This window comes from Dreissena polymorpha, chromosome 11 (assembly GCF_020536995.1).
Source record: "Dreissena polymorpha isolate Duluth1 chromosome 11, UMN_Dpol_1.0, whole genome shotgun sequence".
NCBI classification, from domain to species: Eukaryota; Metazoa; Mollusca; class Bivalvia; order Myida; family Dreissenidae; genus Dreissena; species Dreissena polymorpha.
In genome coordinates, this window is record NC_068365.1 from 13718273 (window position 1) to 13735102 (window position 16830).

The 16830-nt window shown below is 32.0% G+C and overlaps 1 protein-coding gene across 1 annotated transcript; it reads right to left on the minus strand.

The window, feature by feature from the left end:
* Nucleotides 1-7544: 7544 nt before the first annotated feature.
* LOC127849632 (putative uncharacterized protein DDB_G0274405) lies at nt 7545-8480 on the minus strand. Its single transcript, XM_052382378.1, has one exon. The coding sequence runs from the start codon at nt 8478-8480 to the stop codon at nt 7545-7547; it is 936 nt and encodes a 311-aa protein (XP_052238338.1).
* Between the last annotated feature and the right edge of the window lie 8350 nt (nt 8481-16830).

The window sequence follows — 16830 nt, forward strand, 5'->3', positions numbered from 1 at the left end:
GTAAGAAATAAGCAGCTTTTGTGTATTTTCAGGAAACAATAGGCACAATTGACGGTGACCTCGTTTAAGATAGAACTGTTTTAAATAATATATAACATAAAGCTTTACGGAAACTCTTTAACCCGTGTTTATGTGGATGGCATGTGTTTTTTTTCTGTGTCTGCGGTATAATTAAACGGCATCATAATCGTTAATATATTCAACATCATTATTTTTTTTCTTCAACAACCATTTCAGCTCAGCCTATTATACACATATTGCTGATGAAATCGCTCACCGAATGAAGTTACTAGATTGCTATAACGGTAATACAAATGTTTGTATAATATGTGGTGGACTTACCATTAGATTGTTAAAATATAAGACTTAAGTCTGTATTCATTACATATATTTGTATTAATGATACACTTTTATGTAATTAAATGAATTCATTCTCAAAAGACACATACAACACGTTTCTGTTTCAGCAGCATGTTCAATTTTAAATGTGAAAGATAAACGCAGTAAACATAATATTACATGCCAGAAACATTAGCATACCATAAATTCTTGAAAACCAAGTAATTAAGCAAACATGTTTCTACTAAAGTTGCAGTTCTTTTTCTGTCAGTATACAATAAACTTTCAGTATAATTCGCTTATTAGGTATTTGATATGTGTAATATGGTGTAAATTATGTCACATTATTCATACGCTTAATCGATATAGACACAATAATGAAATATGTTCAATTTGGATTCACTCCGTATTACCAATGTTCCTATAACTTTTGAACACGTGTTTATATGTTGATACATGCAACATGCAATTTATTTCAGGTATCGCAAACCAGTCACTGGTTGCCGAGAAGCCAGGCTAATACGTCAGCATGATAGCATATATCATTGGTCTCTTGACGAATTTAATTTACATATGATTTTGTTATTTACTTTATACTTACCGGAATATTTTTTTTTTGTTATTCCATTTTTTATTTCCATCGCAATATTTTTATTACATAATTGCAGAACATATAATGTATGAAATACATAGTTTTTAATATATTTGTTTCACATTTTTCTCGATATAATTATGATACAAAGCATCAGTGAAGACTATGGTTGGTGTGAATAAATATGTTTTAAATTTCACCAACATGGAATAGAATCAAAAAGTTACATAAATATATGGATAGAAAAAAACATCTAAAATTACATATAAAATTAAAATAGCATATTACAAAAATCGCATAAGGTTGACGGAACGACATTGCATTTATGAAGGTAAGTGTTGTTTGGTAAAATGTGCATGAGATATTTATATTGGAAATTTCTAAGTTTGGTGTCAATAGTTAATTTAACTGATTGACTGAAGATAGTTCTTTGATTAATTTCTGGATATTAAGCGTGTCTTTCCATTTGTCAAATTGTTTGAACTTTTCAGGTTTGTGTTTTAGTAAAAGAGATTTATAAACTAGTTTGCAAGCTTTTGTATGTTCTGTTATTTTGTTAAGCATGTATTCCGGGGTGGTATAAATGATATCGTTTACTTTTAGTTTATTTTTCCAATCGACGGGTATGCTTTTGACAATTTGATGGTATTTTATAAAATCTGAAATCTGCTTTATCTATTTCATAAAGAATTACTATATCTTGGAAACTGTAAAATTCTCTTTTTCTAAAATCATATATATGTTCAATATATTGAATACCTCTTTCGAACCATGTTTTAATAAAAAAAGTTTTATTTTCGTTTTTTATAAATGTATTATTCCAGATAATTTGCTTTTGTATTGGGATTTCATTTTTTTTCTAATGAGACACTGAGCCATCCACAGAGGATGTTTTTTAAGAATTCGGATTTGATGTTAAGGTCTCTAACATCTTTTTCATGGTAATTTGATTTGAAAATTAACATTCCTCCATAGTTGTTTAGCATATTGGTATATATTCTAATCAGTTTTGAGTCGGGTTGAAATATAAATCTTTTCACCCAACTGGCTTTGAGGGATGTTAAGAATAGGTCAATGTCTAACATTTTTAAACCACCATCGGCATAATCTTGTATGATCTGCTTTCTGGCAATTTTATCAGGTTTTTCATCCCAAAGAAATTTGAAACATAGTGTATTTATTTTTGAAATGATTTCTTGGGATGGATTTGGTAAAACTGTTAATGGATATACAAGCTTGGGTATTGCAAAGTTTTTTAAAACTGTGATTTTTCCAATTAACGATAGTTTCCACCGTTTCCATTTATTCAAACAAGTTTCAAAAGCATGACTTTTTTCAGGAAAATTTAATGACATTATTTCTGTTGGTTCGTTACTAAATTCTATCCCTAAAGTTGAGGCGTGTTTAGAGTTCCAAATGAATTGTTTATGTTTGCAAAACTCGATTGGGTTATTTTTGAATGCCCCTATTTTAAGTATTTTACATTTCTGTCTGTTTAATGTAAGTCCGGATATTTCTGCAAATTCTTCTATGATTTTTATTAATGTTTCGAACGATATACGAGAACCGTCTAGTATGTAAGAAGCGTCATCAGCAAAAAGTGACTGTTTTAGTTCTACATTATTAATTTTTATTCCTTTTACTTCTGTGTTAAGTTCTATGTCTATCGACATTAATTAAATGCAGATAATAAAAAGGTACGGCGATAAAGGACATCCTTGCCTCACCCCTCTTTTTATACAGAAAAACTCCGAAAAATGTCCATTATTTGTAACACGCGATGTTGCATCTTTATAGAATAACTTAACCCACTGTAAAGTGTGTTCGCTAAAACCGAAATGGCGCAGGCATTTAAACATAAATTCATGATCAAGACTGTCGAAGGCTTTATTAAAATCAGAAAAAAATATTAGGCCGGTTTCGTTAGATTCATCAATTCGTTCAATAATTTCTTGTAAAAGTCTTACATTTTCGCCAATGTACCTCCCTTTGATAAAGCCGGTTTGGTTTGTACTCATTATGTGATTTAAGAAAGGTTTTATGCGATTGGCAATGGCTTTTGTAGCTATTTTGTAATCCACATTAAGAAGTGAGACAGGCCTCCAGTTATCGATCAAAAGGGTGTCTTTTCCGGTCTTGGGTAGTAAAATAATTATGCTTTGTTTTTGCAGTTCTGTAAGGTTATTTGTGTCTAAAGAGTAATTAAGATAATTAACAACATATTCCTTAATATCTGTCCAAAATATTTTATAAAATTCTGCAGAGATACCATCAGATCCTGGACTTTTATTGTTCTTCATGTCTAACAATACTTTAGCGCATTCATGCTGTGATAGATACTTTTGTTCAATTTGCGTTTGTTCTGGACTTATCTTATTGCATATATTCGTAAAGAAACGTTCATAATTGTTTTTTTTCTATATTGGTGTCCTTTTTATAAAGATGTTTATAAAAGTTTGCTGTGTGATTTAGTATGTCTTTTTGGTCTTGTATTATGCTATTATTTTTAGTTTTGAGTTGTTGTATACTTTTGGCTTCTGCTCGTTTTTTTTCCAGATTTGCAAAATATTTTGTGTTTTTTTCGGAGCCTTCAATCCACTGTGCCTTAGCTCGTAGCAGTATTCCTTTTATATTATTTTCAATTAGATTATTTAATTCACTTTTTGAGTCGATCAGTTGTTTGCATTTATCTAAATTATTGCTATTTATTATTAGTTGTTGTTCTAGCTCTGTAATTTTCGATTTAAGTGTTTCTTCCTGTTCCTTTTTCTTCTTATTTATTTTGCTGGCATATTTAATTGTCTCGTCTCGAATGCTTCCTTTAATTATTTCCCACAAAGTATTTGGGTTAGCTTCGCGATTGGTGTTTGCGATTTCCGATATAGACGCCCGGATACAACTTTGATATTCTTGTTCCAATAAATATGAATTATTTATTTTAAAGTATCCTGGACCTCTGCAATATACATGTAGATTTAATTTAATTGATATTATTGAGTGGTCCGATTTGAACCCTGTGGAAATGTTGCAATCTGCGAGACAATTTACAATGTCCTGAGATATTAAAAAATAATCTAAGCGACAAAATATAGGCGGTCGAGTGTTTGAATGCCATGTGTAAACTTTTTTATGTGGATTTTTTAAACGCCATATATCACATAGGTCATTGTTTTCTATTATTTCTTTTATTTTTTCGTTACATTTTTTATTTGTATCTGATCGACCGTTTAGTTTATCTAACTTATAGTTAATAACAGTGTTAAAATCCCCACCAAGGATTAGTGAATGATCATTATATTTCTGTATATGTATATCCAAAGTGTTAAAAAAATCCGTATTATCCGTGTTTGGACCATAAATATTAAACAAAACAATTAGTTTCCCTTGTATTTCTATTTTCAATAATTGTAGCCTGCCTATTATAATTTCCTCATATTCTAAAATGTTATATTTAAAGTCTAAATCTTTCTTGATAAAAGTGCCAATGCCTAGAGAGTTAGAACTATTTCCGCTCAAGAAAAGGTCTCCTCCCCATTGATTACCCCAAGGTGTGTTATCTACATCTGCGTTACAGTGTAGTTCTTGAAGAAAGCATATTTTAAATTTGTTTTCCTTAAGCCATTGAAACATAATGGTACGTTTTGCTGATGATGCTAACCCTTTTGTGTTATAACTACATATTTCGACTGTCATTTAAAAAAAAATGTATTCGTCGTTCTCATCTTTTCAACCGACACTGTGTTATAAGTATTTGTAACTCGACCCTTAAAATAAAAGTTTTGGTTACATCCCGAAAAGCAACAGGTACACATGATAAATAAAACTGTTTACAATAACAAAAAGGGAAGGATTTTGCCATAAAAAAATATATATACAAAAATTGTATAACAGACTCATTCAATAAACATATGAATTAATACACTCGGACTAAACTAAATAAACTAATTAGAGCGAGTATGTGTGTGCGCGTGCGTTTGTGCGTGCGTGTGTGTGCGTGTGCATGTGTGTGTGCGTGTGTATGCTTTTGTGTCTGTGTTTTTATGTGCAAGTGTGCTGAACTTAATATCTAAGAACAGTCCCGTTAATTTTAGCCCCCTAGTGGAAGCTAGATTGCCTTAACGGTTACAGAAAAAGCATTATTTAACCTTGTGTATTTATTTAAAGCTGCCCCTGTTTGGTCGTCTAAAACACGAGAACAAAAGTTTAGACAGCCATTATTGCAAATTATAAGAAGATGTGTCTATGTATGCTACAAAACAGTTTTAGCGTGTATGCGTCTTCTGCGCGTGTGCGTGTGTGAGTGTGTGTGTTTGGTTTGACTCCTCTTATCATAACATGCATACACACAATTCTATTCCTCATCTCCAAAAATATCTTATTTATCTTGTAATGTTTCACTTCATAAAACATTTCATATTTAAATTGAACTCGAAAAACTGTAGATCCACATAAAAATAATCTTCAAAAAAGAACAAAAAACAAACAAACAATATTGTGTTATAACAATCACAAGTAAAATAAAACATATACAAGACGAGACAGCAGAGAGGTGTGCCTATATACAGTCCTTAAATATTCACAAAGTCTGAGTGATACATTCGCTTCAGATATAATAAAGCTATTTTTAGGGAAAAAACAACAAAAAAAACAACAACTTCTTACAATACAATCTTAATCGGATTACTCGTTAAACTTTTGAAGGTACACATTTTAAGCGGTTTAAGTTATATATATGTAGCATTCTGACCTATGCACTGCAAATAACAAGATCTATAACAAAGTATCTAGTTTTTCTAAAAGAAAACAAATGTTATTAAAAACAGCAGCAACAACATTTATACATACATTAGAAGTTTTCATATCTTAAGTATTTCTATATCATAATCACAAACTTGTGCATTTACTTTTTACAATAAAGGCGACAATTACGAATGAAGAAAGACATCAACAAATTTACTAAAATAACGTGTTGCAGTTAAGAGTTGGTCTTTTTCATTTATAAAAGTATGCGTACTCTCTTTGTGCGTGCGTGCGTGCGTTTGTGCGTGCGTGCATGTGTGCGTGTGTGTGTGAGTGCGTGCGTGAGTGTGCGTGTGTGTGTGTGTGTGTGTGTGTGTGCGTGCGTGCGTGCGTGCATGCGTGTGTGTGTGTGTGTGTGTGTGCGTGTGCGTGTATGCTTTTGTGTCTGTGTTCTTATGTGCAAGTGTGCTGAACTTTATATCTCTAAGAACAGTCCCGTTAATTTTAGCAACCTAGTGGAAGCTAGATTGCTTTAACGGTTACAGAAAAAACATTATTTAACCTTGTGTATTTATTTAAAGCTGCCACTGTTTGGCCGTCTAAAACACGAAAACAAAAGTTTAGACAGCCATAATGGCAAGTTATAAGAAGATATGTCTATGTATGCTACAAAACAATTTTTAGCGTTTATGCGTCTTGTGCGCGTGTGCGTGTGTGTGTGTGTGTTTGACTCCTCTTATCATAACATGCATACACACAATTATATTTGTCATCTCCAAAAATATCTTATTTATCTTATAATGTTTCACTTCATAAAACATTTCATATTTAAATTGGACTCGAAAAACTGTAGATCCACATAAAAATAATCTTTAAAAAAAACAAACAAAACAAACAAACAATATTGTGTTATAACAATCACAATTAAAATAAAACACATACAAGACGAGACAGCAAAGACGTGTGCCTATATATAGTCCTTAAATATTCACAAAGTCTGAGTTGATACATTCGCTTCAGATATATTTAAGCTATTTTTAGGAGAAAAAAAAACAAAAAAAAAGCAAACAACAAATGCTAACAATACAATCTTAATCGGATTGCTCGTTAAACTTTTAAAAGTACACATTTTAAGCGGGTTTAGTTATATATATTTAGTACACATTTATTCTGACCTATGCTCTGCAAATAACAAAATCTATTTGAAATATCTAGTTTTTCTAAAAGAAAACAAATGTTATTAACAACCGCAGCAACAACATTTATACATGCATTAGAAGTTTTTATATCTTAAGTATTTCTATATCATAATCACAAATTTGTGCATTTACTTTTTACAATAAAGGCGACAATTACAAATGAAGAAAGGCATCAACAAATTTACTAAAATAACATGTTGCAGTTAAGAGTTGGTCTATTCTTTTTATAAAAGCATGCGTTCTCTCTGATTTTCTCATTTTTTAAACCGATGGCTCGTTTAAATGGTTTGTTGCTCAAGTTAAAAAAAAAACGATTAGATGATCATTATCACGAATGTATGTCCTTTATGCGGTCATTTATGTGTTTGGTATGTTAAGCTAGATACAAATGATTAAACGATATATTAATTATTTATATAAAATATAAACACCTGCTTAACAAATAAGTTTAAATAATTTAAGTAGCCCAAACTATGTTATAAATATTTAATTGCTTCTTAATTCTATAGTATTTGTGACCGCACTGTCAAAACTAACGTCTCTGCTTCGGGAAGTTTCCTCGTGCTTTCCGTGGTTTGTTTAATTTACCTGTGGTTGCAAGATCCCCCGAAAACAAACACACTGTGTTTCTGATAGTGTATATAAAAAAAAGGTTCTGTTAACACTTTGCGTTCTCAGTTTGGCCAGGGAAGGTCCACCCAGAAACGATATTGTTCTGTGTTGACTTTGTGTGTCTGTTCATTGACATCCCTGTAAAAGATGGCTCCCTCACGTGTCCATGTTGATTTGACAATGTCTGACTGCTTCCTTCTTACACTTGCGAAGACTTCCGCGTTGAGCTTGGTCAGATGGTCATTTACGTAGACTGGTTGTGCTTTCTTGCGTAGTAGTTTCGCCGCCTGCATAATTTGGTGCCTTCTCATTCGGGAAACCATCTTTACTATTATAGGCCTTTTTTTCTGTCGCTGAAAAGGACCCATCCGATGACTTATGTCGATGTCAATCTTTGATAAATTCAAATCTGGAATGTGGGCGTTCAGAGTGTTTATCACCTTTTCTGTCGTTTCTATATAATTCTCTCTTTCGCTGTCTTCTATCCCCTCTATCCGTATGTTGTTCCTTCTGCTATATTGCTCAATTTCATTTATGTGGATTTGGTTTGCATACTCGTTGTTTTTCATGGCCTTTTTTAGGCGTTCATTTTCTTCTTTTTGTTCTTTTAGCTCCCCCCGTAAGTCGTCTATTTGTTTGGTTTTCTTGTTGTTTTCAATGTCATTATCAACCAGTTCTCCCTCCATTTTATCTAATCTTTGTATAAATGTACTAAACAGTTCTTCCTTCAGCTGAATGACTATCTCTTCAACTAGATCCTTAAGTTCTTTGCTGTCCTTGGTAATGACGTTTTTCAGTTTTTCATTAATGCTTTTTAGTTCTGTAGCAATTTCTATGTCTGTATCGTCGTCATCGCTTTTAACTTTATTAACGTTCTTCTGTTTCTTGTTCTTTTGCCTTACACTTACTTGCTCACACATGCTATTGTCACTCACGCTGCTCACATTGTCTCTGGTTCTTTTATCACCGGCTTTCACGTCTTTACTGTCCTTTTCCATATCTGTGGTGTTTTTCTTTTTGAATTATGAATAAAATATTTAGTTTACTGCATAAAAATTGCTCTCTGGTTCAAACTCCGATTGTTGTTCACATAGATCGTTTATATCAGTAACTGAGGCATACTTGTTTTGAGTAGTATATTTTGAATATCAACGTGTGATTGTTTACATAGTTCACCTCGTGAATCACATGAATCGCATGTCCGTGAAATTTACAATGGCGTCGCCCATTCCTCGTGCTTATTTTATTTCATTTTAAAGTTTGACGTTTTCTATCAATATTAATTGCTTTATTGATAAAAGAGAATAAATAAGTTGTTTACCCGCTATTTATGTCCATATATTTCACACTTTTTCTGTCAAACTATTATTCCAAACTGATTCTAAAAGACATTTTACACCAGCGATGTAATCCACGTCTTCACGTGTTCAATGTCAAGGCGATAATATCGGAATATTTAGGTTTCGTGCTAATTTTTATTTTGGTGTTCAATAGGTGCACACTTTCATTGATTATATGTTCCACAGTGAACTTTCTTATATTATTATATACTAAGAATACCATCCAATCTGCAGTCGTGATTGTTACCACGCAACTGTTACATATTTATCCGTATCGCCCGTGCGTTCATGCGATATATTCCTTACGAATGACAAAAGCTAACCATAAATATAAAACCGAATAGTTCACACACCTCGTTTATGTACTCGTTCAAATATATCACCGTATTATACACATAAATTGTAAATAATATAGTATTATTGGTTAAATAAAATTAATTTCATTGTTAGTTGTAATATGTTTACTCTTACTTGAAGTGATAAAACACAATCAATATATGTTATTCTTGTCAAGATATTGTTCTTCATAATAATAAATAAACAAAATACGCAGTAACACTCTAGGTGTAAAATTCCATCATTTAACCATAACCATGGCTCTAAATGTCCTCCATTTCTTCAGTTGAACTGTAAATGTTTGTTTAACTTTTGCAATAATATACCCATAAGGAATAGAGCTATGTTTATTGGTAATATGTCATGTGTCATGAACTGTTTTTACCTATAACATTTTACTATTCAAAAGTGTACCATAGAGAAGTAGAATAAATTATTCCCGATTCGAGTGGAGCTTAGCGCTGTGGTTGGACAATCCATCGCGCTTCATCAGAGTCTTTTTGGCTTTTCACTTTACCCGCGTACTTCATTTACGAAGATGCCACACTCGCTATCTCTTGTATGAAAACTATACTATTTTTTATATTATAATCGTATTAATATAGTGGAAATCATTTGCTCCTTGACCTACTTTTTAAGAGACAGCAATTGGTATCGATTTTATTTATATGTGTTACCATTTATTACGATTATTGTTTTTTATGTTGTGTATTGCTTTAAAGACAATTTAAGGTACATTACGTTATATTTATGTTTCCATTTCGGTTATGTTCAATATGTACAATTTGATTGATGACAGATAACAGTATGATACAGAAGTATTTAAAGTTATCTCCTTTGTCGCTTCATTCGTTTTGTATAGTATTTTTTGTTCTTTATTTTTTCAATGAACAATTAAAGAAGCAGGAAATTATACATGAATAGTATTTAAATATTGTCAAAAGTGTGTCATTAAAAATACAAGTACGAATCATTAGCCATTAAAATCTAGCTAAAATTAATCAATAACTTTTATAGTTATCAAATCAGAAATACCTATATAATGATGCTTTATTCCAAAATTGTTTTAATGTACTTAAAACGAAATCATCATGAATACTGAAACAATATACACATAGCACTTAATTTCTTGAATGTTATTCGTTCTGTCGTTTATTGTGTGCTCTTACTGTTCGAAGGTTATATAATTTGAATATATGTATTTAAGCAGAGAGAAACAACAATCAAAGTGTTAATGAAAAACCTGTTGTGTTTGACACGTCATAATCTGTCATTGAAATATTCCGTAGAAGAATAGATAATTACGAATATAACATGTTTACGTTGTCTTTACGCGAATGACCCTCACGTCCACCTACGAGTTTAATGTCATACTAATGCTGAAAGCAAACACAAAGCACTTTATTGCCAAATAAGTTGTGACCGGCCTTTAACCTGATCAGGTATTGCAGTATTGAAAGTATCGTGTCCCTACCGTTTATGTTCAAATGATTGTGATTGTCATTTGTTTTATTTCACAAGCCCATTCATATTGTTGTGCTCCGCTTCAGGCGCAAGTCTTATTCCAGGTATAACAAGACGCTCTCTCTCAGTAAAGAGTTATGGCAGTGTGGCTTTAAAATAGTCATTTTTGTCCATGAAAGTAAGTCAACGCATACTTAAGTTATTCGATGAAATTTATTGTCCGGCAAGGAACGTAAAAGAGTAAAATATAACATGTATGATGAAATATATTCTTCATTATTTACTGTAAAGTAGCACTGAGCAAATTTCACTGACAATTTGTTAAAATATTAAACTTCAAGTTGGGACCAGAGTTCTTAACAAAAATTCAGCACGTTGTTTTACTATCAATGGAAGGTTGTTGTTTTACACAGAAAATCTGAGGTATATATACTTTTCCAATGACACACTGTGCCCTGTGTCATACACAAGACACAGTGTGTCTGCAAGAAAAAATTTGTGCCCGACACAGTATTCTTTGTGCCTTTTAACAGGTGCTCAAATAGAATGTTTTTAAGTATGGAAAATTTGTAACGTTGAAGCAACTTTAAAATGTGCACAACATATACAAACATAATAATACCTCAAAGGAGCGTTTTCTGCCTTGAATGGAATTCATTTCAGAACGTTAACAATTAATACAAATACAAAATGATGCTCAAGGACTTTAAAAATTGGCTTGACATAGGTTGCTTAGCAACGGACGCAGTAAAAATCAAGATGGCGATTTCAAAGAAACAAGTGTGACAATTAAAAGTAAAAAAGCAATGAATGTAAACAATGCTAACTGTTAAAAATTGGCAGAAATGTGCACAATATGACTAAAATTTGATAGCTGCTTCTTATTTTGTATGAATTCTTAAATAATGACATAAACTTTAAGAAACAAATGTCTATCTTCAAACCGGAAGTTGGGGCATTTTAACAGTAACAATGGAGTAAAAATCGAAAGTATGAAGGAAAACTAATTCTTGCCTAAACATGTGATATTAGTGGCTGGTCTGTTATATATAATTGGTCAGCACTATTAATCATAGGACCAGGCTAGGGAAAGCAACACGAATGAATGAACAATGAAAACAATAATGACAATGTTGACAAGGAAATTCAAGTAACTAGTTTCAATGTAACTTTTTTCACATCAAAATAATGTACTATGCACTGGGTTATTACAATATTACGTGTATATATGTACAAATGTACACGTTTTTGTTGCAATGGTTTCGGAGTATTAAATGCAGAAAACATTATATAGCGAAACCTGGAAGTATCTGGAAGACCACGGAGATGAATTAACAAGTAGGACATATTCGAAGTTAAAAATAAGCAAAAAACCATATTGTTAATTTTACAAAAGGTTAAAAGCCCATAAACCCTCAAAGTCAACGAATATTTCGTACACTATTTCGAAAAATAAAGTTAACAAACAAACAATCAATGTTCTTTATAGCAATAGCTAAATTTTTTACGCTAAATGTGGTCTGGTAACATACATTAGCAGATACAAAATGCTCTAACACAGAAAATAAAAAATCGGCACCCAAAATAGTTCATATGGTTCTCTGAGAAGCGAAAACATGATAACGTTAATGCGGCGAAGTAAAATAAAAATACATCTTCTATTCGTGCCGTAAAAATAAATGTGGTATTATAATACAATGATTGGTGCAGAACATGTTTCTTGGCTTGTTCACGTGTCCGTTTGACAATTTGTCTGTACAAATTTGTGTGTTAACGGTTTTTATTCGATTGAAAAATTTAATCGTACTTTGATGTAATACATATTTGACAAATAACTTCCAAAAATATAATAATTGTATATTCTGTCCACGTAAGATGTATATAATAATAATCCGTCTGCTTGTGCTTATAGTTATCTGTGAATTATAATAGAGGTTTATAAAACTTAGATTTTTAAATTAGATAAAACTCACGCAAAACACAAAACGGATCGATACTCTAATGACATAGACAGAACCAATTTTTTACACCTAAGAGTTCGTTATATGATGGCATTCATAACGTAAATCCATTGGGATACATACATATATTACAATTAGTGTACAAAAGCTGATACTTGTTAGAACCGTCTTCAACAAAATTAGCTGTCTAGAGTAAAGCAATCGTTGATGACCTAAACATATCAGTTATTTGAAGACATTTAACTATCTAAATTACATGTTGTTTAGATACTTATCAACAATAATATGCGAACATTATATTCCAACCACTAATAATTTACACACATACATATGTGTGTATCCTGAAATGTAATTAGATATACATCTAATTAGATTAAACCTATCATACAATTAGTAGTTTCCGTGAGGGGTATGCCTTCCAGACAATTTCATAAAATGTCTATGTTAAGCACGCCATTTATATTAAAGTAATGACTCAAGAAACGTAGTTTAACGATTTATCTTTTTAAAAATAATGGAATTTAAGCCACAAGTTTTTGTTGCAATTTTAAAAACATGAAGTTTGTTTTGAGCATTCATTTCGATGTTCTTGTGAATGACAACTGAGACAGTAAAATAGCGGCAGCATAATTTCAGTAAAACAAACTTCAGCATTTTATCATATTAACTCAAATTTTCAGTATTGTAAGTATAAAATAAATTGTGTAAGACAAGCATTTAATAGTAATCGTTTTAACAAATACTGCTATTCATATGGTAATTTAAGGAATAATTTAAGGAATTACATCATTTCATTTATAATTAAAGCAGCAGAATCTTAAGTGTTATACGACACTTTGAAAACCGGTTATTGTTTTGACAAATAAGATGTAGTCATCTGTAGGTTCATATAGTAACTGTAGGAATAACATTATTTTTAATTATTTAAAGCAATCCTCCGCCGGCTATCTAACGCCATATAACATGTAGTGTATTGGCTGACGTTTTCGGCCTAATGACTATTGTATCCGCGGTCCCAATTTAATGGCAGCCTCGGGCATATTTCCTTACAATCGACGAAGATAGTGATTTAATCTAACAGTAATAATACTGTTCTAGATCTTTTCAAGCTCCTCTAAACCTTGTGGCTAGGGTTTCTTCTGCGGGCACGCAAGCGAAAAACGACAAAAGTACCAGTGTTGCAAGGAGCAGTCAAAATTTAATGATAATAGTATTGAATTTGAATTACAGTCGACACCCGTTGTCTCGAGCTCGCTTGGCTTAAATTTCCGGTTTGCTCTCACTCTCCTCGAAGAACCGATTTTTTATTGCTATATATTCATATAAATGTCTGTCGGATGGCTCGAATTTGCAAGGGTCGAATTATCGGTTGGCTCGAACTGTTTTGATGGAAAAGAAAACTTTGTATCTATACGGCAACCCATGAAAAAAAACACATAATGACATCATGTCATTCTAAAAAAAAACGAACTAGCTAATAAATACATACATGTACATGTAGTTCTGTTGAATATTTCAACGATATGTATGTAGCGGTTATGCATGTTTTGTTTCTTAATGCTGTTTCTTACATGTATATGTAAATGGGCTACTTAAAGCCGTTCTGATAAAATATACATTTACTATACGATATTTGTTTGCTTGTATGCGTAATTATTTTAAAATATTGATAAATTTGGTCCGTATTAATTACACAGCAGAAAGTAGTACGGAGTTTAGGCAGTATGAATACTCTTCAACTGGATGTAAATATATGTCAGATTTATGTTAGTAAACATAAGTACACTAGCAACCGGATGGCTCGAATTTCGGATGGCTCGAATTTTTGTTGTCGGTCCCGGCGAGTTCGAGCCATCGGGTTCCGACTGTACATGCGGAAAAAGAATACAATATCACATGTGTTGACAGCTTATGCACCTATATTTTGTTCAGCAAAACATTCGATTGATTAACTTAATGTGTATACTTCACCTTATACCTTGTTTTGCCTCATCATATCGATCGTTTCAGCCAAGTTATACATTCCACTCAATACATTCTGGAAAATTAAGGGTTTGACAAAAGTTCCAGAACTCCGTCCAACCGCTATGAAGTACCTTTTATAAAGCCATTGTTCAAACAGGTGTATATTTTCTAACGTTGTTTTAGGAATATTTGGAATGGTCGACCATTTAAGAACAATTAGGAATACATGCGCTGAGTGTTGTACTTTAAGGTAAAGAGAAAAAGTACTGTTCACGAGCCTTTAATTACATACGCCTCTCTTGTAATGAAATTTATTGTAATATGACGCAGTCTTTTCTTGGTGTATGCAATGTGTGTATAACAAAAAAGAAAGATATTCACTGTCGTTTTTGTAAACGATAGTACACTGCACACGAGTCCTCATATCTTAGAAAAAAATGTCGGTGAAACTGATGGATACTCCCCGATACTTTTGTCGATATAGATGGGGTGTTTGGAAACGATTTATGTTCAAGAGAAAATAACTGCATAAACTCAATGCAGAGAAAATACCGGACACTATCACCATGTTAACTGTGTATTCAAAATTCATACTCAGAGATATCCAATGAAGATCAATAGTTCAGGTCATCGGACACAACAATGTTAAATTCCTTAGAAAAATGTGCAATAATATTAATCAAAGAGCAACAACTAATCGACACATTATCTGAGCGAAACAACCTTAATATTTACTGATGTCTTTCAGTAGGGAATCTGCATATGAAGTGTTTAACAATTGGTTCATTAGTGTCGGAGATCTCACGAGGAATTATTATTCCCATTTCAATAACTTAAACACATGAGGTATTTTAAGCCGAGGCAGACTTTTGTTAGTGTCGCAGCGTGACTACGACCTAGTTTGTATCTTTGCGACTTTTTTGTAATTATTGTGAATATATTTATAAAGTTAGTCTTGTTTGAGACAAGGACGGTTTTCATGATGCTTCTAATTACATATGCACTGGTGTAATTGTATGAATATGCGTTTTTGTGACAACAATACGGATTATTAAGCCGTCGACTTTGTCACATTCTTATGCAAAATGAAGTATCCATTGTATATGCAAGAACGTAATATTAACAGAAATAACACAGTATATTGTTATGTTAACTCTTGGTACTTATGCTTCAGCTTAATTCTTTGTTATGGCATTGTTGATTGCAGGGAACATCTGAATAAAATCTGATTCATCTGAATGTAGGGAACATCTGAACAAAATCTGTATCCGTTTCAACAACACACAAGATATACAGTAAAATAGATCAGGGGATTGCAAACTATTTAACACAAACAAGGCACAACCATTTTCGGTTATAAAATGTGAAGACTATCAATAGTCGTGTAACCATCAAGACATTGAATAAACTCTTCATACACGAAAGCCTAATGACCGTTTCTCTTTTGCCTCAACCTGTTCGTCAAGTTAAGGTACGCCCACCTATTTAGTTCTGCGAAAAAACTAATACAATTGAGATCATATTTTTGTTATTATTCGGATTTTAGTAAACGATGGTTTATCCGCTAATATATATGGTCAACATAAAACTATTTTTCAAAAGATTGGGTTATGTAGTGCCATTCAATTAATACGACCTTTTTTCAATCATAACATTTTTATATAACACAATTTAATACAAAATGATATAGCTGTTATTTAATAAGGATATGTAGTTAAGTTCCGAAAAAGGTCAATTATTAAAGATATTATCTTATTTTGTAAGAACGACTAAGGTTATGCACAGTTTTAAATCAGGTTTGAACATAATTTCCAATATTTACACCAGGCAAACGGTGGTGTCATAAACATGACAATCCAGTACATCAAAATACACTGTATACCAAACATGATATATCACAAAGACAGGATGATTTAGAGCATATAAAACACGGGTAGATAGTATATATTTGGAGACTCGCCCCAGCTATTCAGTGGGCCTCGATATTGATAAGTGAAGTTTGGGTAATGTATTTATGAAAATGTAAATTGAGAAAAACATGTAAAAGTGTTTTAGATATAACATTTTAAAAGCATACATGACATTGGCATTTCTTCGCTCATTTAACAAGTGAGTTATTGCCTATGTACACATATTTCATTGTCAAAAGAATTTCTTTTAAATTGTAGAATCATAAATCACACTCATGATGCTTTTGTTAACATGGGTCTCAAAACATTCATATATAGGTTATTTTATTTATAAAAATACTAACAATACATCAAATATCACTATGTACACCG

What these genes read in the sequence shown, in the direction of transcription:
- LOC127849632 (XM_052382378.1), bottom strand. Translation starts at nt 8,480, where the DNA reads ATGGAAAAGGACAGTAAAGACGTGAAAGCCGGTGATAAAAGAACCAGA.